This window comes from Rhamphochromis sp. 'chilingali' (genome assembly GCF_963969265.1).
Source record: "Rhamphochromis sp. 'chilingali' genome assembly, chromosome: 5".
Classification (NCBI taxonomy): domain Eukaryota; kingdom Metazoa; phylum Chordata; class Actinopteri; order Cichliformes; family Cichlidae; genus Rhamphochromis; species Rhamphochromis sp. 'chilingali'.
Window position 1 is genome coordinate 35,276,777 of NC_137932.1, and position 4,462 is coordinate 35,281,238.

Below are 4,462 nucleotides of genomic sequence, written 5' to 3' on the forward strand. Positions count from 1 at the left end.
ACTGAAGTGGCAGGATTGCTTTCAGCTGGTGCCATGACTCTCCATGCCTTTTTGCTTTCTTCATGCATTCAGTACTTTCTCCCAATGCCATTTTTTCATTTTCACACATAGCTTAATTTCTGGACATCTATGATTTGATTTCTCGCATGAGTGGATTGGATGGGTAGTTACCGACATCTGGTGATGTCAACAAACCTTTTGAAATAGATTTATTTAGAAACGTCAGTATTGACGTTTTCAATACTTCTTTTATCTGGTGTAAACTTATAATCAAACAGTTGATAGGAATAGCAATCACACATTACATAAAGCAAATTAAGTGTCTCTTGGATGTGGAAAATAACTAAATTATTCATGCAGAAAACATACTGTATAAGCACACTGTGGACATATAATGTTGCTGCAGAGAAACAGGATGAGACTCGGTTTGAAATCAGGCTCCTTTGGCTAATTTAGAACTCCCATTGGCACTCGTTTGGTCCCAGAACTGTACTTTATAGTTTACTTTTTCATGATTGAAGACAGCTCCAGAATCATGCTCTGAAAAGGGAAAAAAATAGGTACAATGTATAGTTATTATTCTTGTCATAGTCATGATGACACGTTTATGTTTTGTTTTCTAACCTCAAGTAGTATATAGTAAATAGTAATGTTTGACTTTCTGCTAATATCTCAAGACTATCTTGTCTTGAACAGTATTAGAAAAATATATGATAGTGAGAAAATGTCTGTAAACAAGCTTGACCTTTGTTGTGGTTGAAACTGACAGGTTACTTATTTATTTTATTTTATATTACTCAATTCATAATGATCACTGGAATTAATGAAATAAAAAGGGTTTTCAACTGAGTTTATTCAAGTAAAGTTGATTGCTATCACTGACAACAGATTTCACCAAGGAAGGGAGGAACTGAGAATGATGTTGATTATTAAGCAGCAGGAAATGTAAAGTAGTTGTGGGCCAGCTAATGAGATTTTCCAACTGGATATGTAAAAGGGTATGAACTGGACTGGCACTGAGATCATCTGATCAGCTGAGCTTTACATTGTAGATGTAGCTGCATTTGATTTTCAATATTTATGTTTACTTTTTGACAGAATGAAATTAAAAAATATATCTATGTGACTGGGTGTGGTTTGTGGCTCAGCTGCAGGAGAGGGGTGGAGCGATGGGTTTGGGGTGTGGTGTCATGGGAGGCTGACCCACACAGCCTCCCCGGGTTGCCGTGACCTGACGGGTGTGTGTGGTGTGAAGCAACAAAGGTAGCTGGAAGGCTGCTCTAATAAAAGCAATGGAAAACACCGCTTGACTTGCAACGCTGTGTACTTCAGGAACTTCTCATTACAATCTATGGTAAATTTTTTCTTTGGTCATAACTCCATCTTACAACATCATTCGGACTAATTACACTTGAATTGACAAAAAAAGTGGAGTTGGAGGGAATTTAAGGTAGCTTGACTTGATCAGACAACAAACAAACAGTGTATCTATAACCAAATCTTTCAACAAACAAGTACACGCTAAATCACACATATGAGACTATAAGCCTTTATTAATAGCCAAAAAGAGACATTAGCTTACCATGGACATCCTCCTCCCTCCAGCTGGAGGTGGTGGAGACACCACTGGACTCTCCCCCTCGCTAAGATGCTGGGATGCATTGTCCGTTCCACTCTGACAGTCTCCACTGTCAGACGGACTGGCCAGCTTGCCCTCCGACAGTCCTCTGGACATAAAACTGCATTTTCTGGCTGTGGGATAGTGTTCACTCTCCGGAGAATCACTCATATCGCTGAGCTCCTTACATACACTCACTCTGCTCTGCTTCCTCTGTGGGTTTCTAAGGGCTGCTGGGATTTCCATGTGGCCGGCCGTCAGTGTAGGTCGAGGCCCCACATAGTGTGGTTTACCAGAACCATGGGGTCCATTTGAGTCATCGCTGCTGCATGACGGTTTGCGATTTTCCAGAGTGTAACGTCGTTCCATGACACCCAGCTGGTGCAGACCTTGGATTTCAGCTTGGCTGGGGCGGCAGGAGATGCTGTGACCTTCGATACTCTGAGGGGCCACTAAGGCCAAATTCAAAGGCTGACTCTCTCCGTGAGTTTCAGGCACAGCAGAGCAGGTCATCTGCGTGAGCTGGATTAATCTCTGTGGTGAGGAATTTGAGAGCACACAGATCTGCTGCACCATGGAGTTCTTCTTTGACCTGCACATACTCTCATCATCCCCATATTTATATCCATACAAGATTTGTTTAATCTTCTTCACCCCCAAATGGGAAATCTCTAGGAGATTGAGGAATAAAGAAACTCCGGCAATAACCAGCATGAAAACCATGAAAATGTTCTTCTCTGTCGGTCGTGACACAAAACAATCAACGCTGTTAGGGCAAGGCATCCTTTCACATTTGTAGAGTGCAGACAGTCCAATCCCATACAGAGCAAACTGTCCTATAATGAAACCCACCTCCACTACAGATCTGGTCAAAATATGGAAAACATATGTACGCAGCAAAGAGCCCCTGAGAGGAGCTTTCCTTACTTTCTTCTGTTCATCTAATTTCCTGAGCTCTTTCTCAATTCTTTTATGGTCATCCAGGACGGGATCTGTACCTTCCAGCTCAGCTTTCAGACACGCTTTCTTCCTGTGTCTCTCCTTCTCAAGGGTCCTCAAATGATACAAGGCGTGACCCATGTAGACCAGAGAGGGTGAGGATACAAAGATAATTTGCAGGACCCAGTAGCGGATGAGAGAGATGGGAAAAGCTTGGTCGTAACAGACAGTCTTGCAGCCAGGTTGCTCTGTGTTACAAACAAACTCGCTCTGTTCATCATCCCAGACATCCTCAGCTGCGACGCCGAGCACAAGCATCCGGAAAATGAAGAGGATTGTGAGCCATATCTTCCCAACGATGGTGGAATGAATGTGGACCTCTTCTAAAATACTCCCTAATAGATTCCAGTCCCCCATCTTCTGTCATATTAATATTACCTGTGAACAAAAGAAAACTTTGTAGTTTGCAGGTCTTTCTACAAATTTAAATCATGCAGCAAAATGTACTTTACTTACATATTTTCTAGAGTCCTCGTCCCTGTGTGTTTTGGCATAAGGCCATTAATCAAATTGTAGATTCGAGTGTGGTGTAAGTGTGATATTTTAATCCCTTGGAGACAGACAACACCCTACTGTGCAGTCTGACTGACACTATTTTAAAGCTGGAAAGTAGGTCGGTTTGAAGCTATTGATCCATCAGTACCATGACCTTATAATGCCCTGAGGTTAGGTTCATCCTGCCACTTTTGTCAGGACACTAAACTAGAAATAGCACCAACTCAGATGCCAATACACAGCTCTGGACAATGTTTTCAGACTCATTACTTCTAATCTTCATGCAACCTTTTTCTAAATCTTGAACTCTAGGTTTTTGATAGTTTCAGGTTTTATGCAGTGAATGAAATGTGCCAGCATGCATGTCTTCAATAATCTTTCATCTTTGTTGTAACTGTTTTTATACTGTTTGTATAGTGTGCTAGCTAAGGAGCTAGCACACTGTCAGTTACACTATCACACCTTTTCACACAGGGCTCTGCGGGTTCCATAATAAACACTCTCATTTAGAAGCTGCATTTTTTGTGTTGTATTATCTTTCTCTAACATTTAGATTTGTTTGATGATCTGAAACATTTCCGCGTGACAAACATACAAAAAAATAGGAAATGAGGAAAGGCGAAAACACTTTTTCACACCACTGTAACGCGATGTGGAATTTTATTATTACTTAAAAGGACAAGATTGCAGTGGTAAAGTGGACAGAACAGAAATAACATAGTGCTAACAGAACTATCATCTGCATAGATAACATGTTAACGCAAACCTAGACTACAATCCAGAAGAGTCTTTGTTTGTATTCAGAAGGATAGGGATTTGTGTTGGTATGTGCCCAACGTTTATATTGTTAACTGGTAATTATGGGAGAGTGCGCCATTTTAGGAGTAACGAGAAAGTAAGTAGCAGTAACACAAATTACTTTCTCTTGCGAGTAATTTAAGTAATATATTGCATTACTTTACTGAAGTGGAGCTCGTCAATACTGAGAGGTTGCTGTTGTTGAGAGTTCATATTATTCCATAGGCCTGTGCAACCAGTGACATGAAAACGTTGAATGTGTAAATGAGTCTTACCTGATACAGAAATGGTAATTAAATATTTTGGAGTTCAGCGTGTCAAAATCAATGAATTATTAAATATTTTATGATTACATTTTAAACTTTGCTTTCTGTTTTTCTCATAAATTCTCCCCAATAGAACAAAACTGATGTCTTGAGTTGAGCTGGTCAAATTCCTTTAGAAACATCATATTTTACTGGGGAAATGCAAAAAAAGTTTGTCTGGCAGCACAAATGAACCAGCTGCTAACAGATGAGACAGTCTCAGGATCAGTTAGCTATTACAGGTTAC

At 40.3% G+C, this 4,462-nt stretch overlaps 1 protein-coding gene across 1 annotated transcript; it reads right to left on the bottom strand.

Annotated features, from left to right (window-relative positions):
- Positions 1–389: 389 nt before the first annotated feature.
- Positions 390–2,974, bottom strand: gja10b (gap junction protein alpha 10 b; the record flags this gene model as incomplete). Its single annotated transcript, XM_080883007.1, has 2 exons — positions 390–540; positions 1,583–2,974. The coding sequence occupies 2 exons, from the start codon at positions 2,972–2,974 to the stop codon at positions 502–504; spliced, it is 1,431 nt and encodes a 476-aa protein (XP_080739133.1). The 3' UTR covers positions 390–501.
- Positions 2,975–4,462: the final 1,488 nt, after the last annotated feature.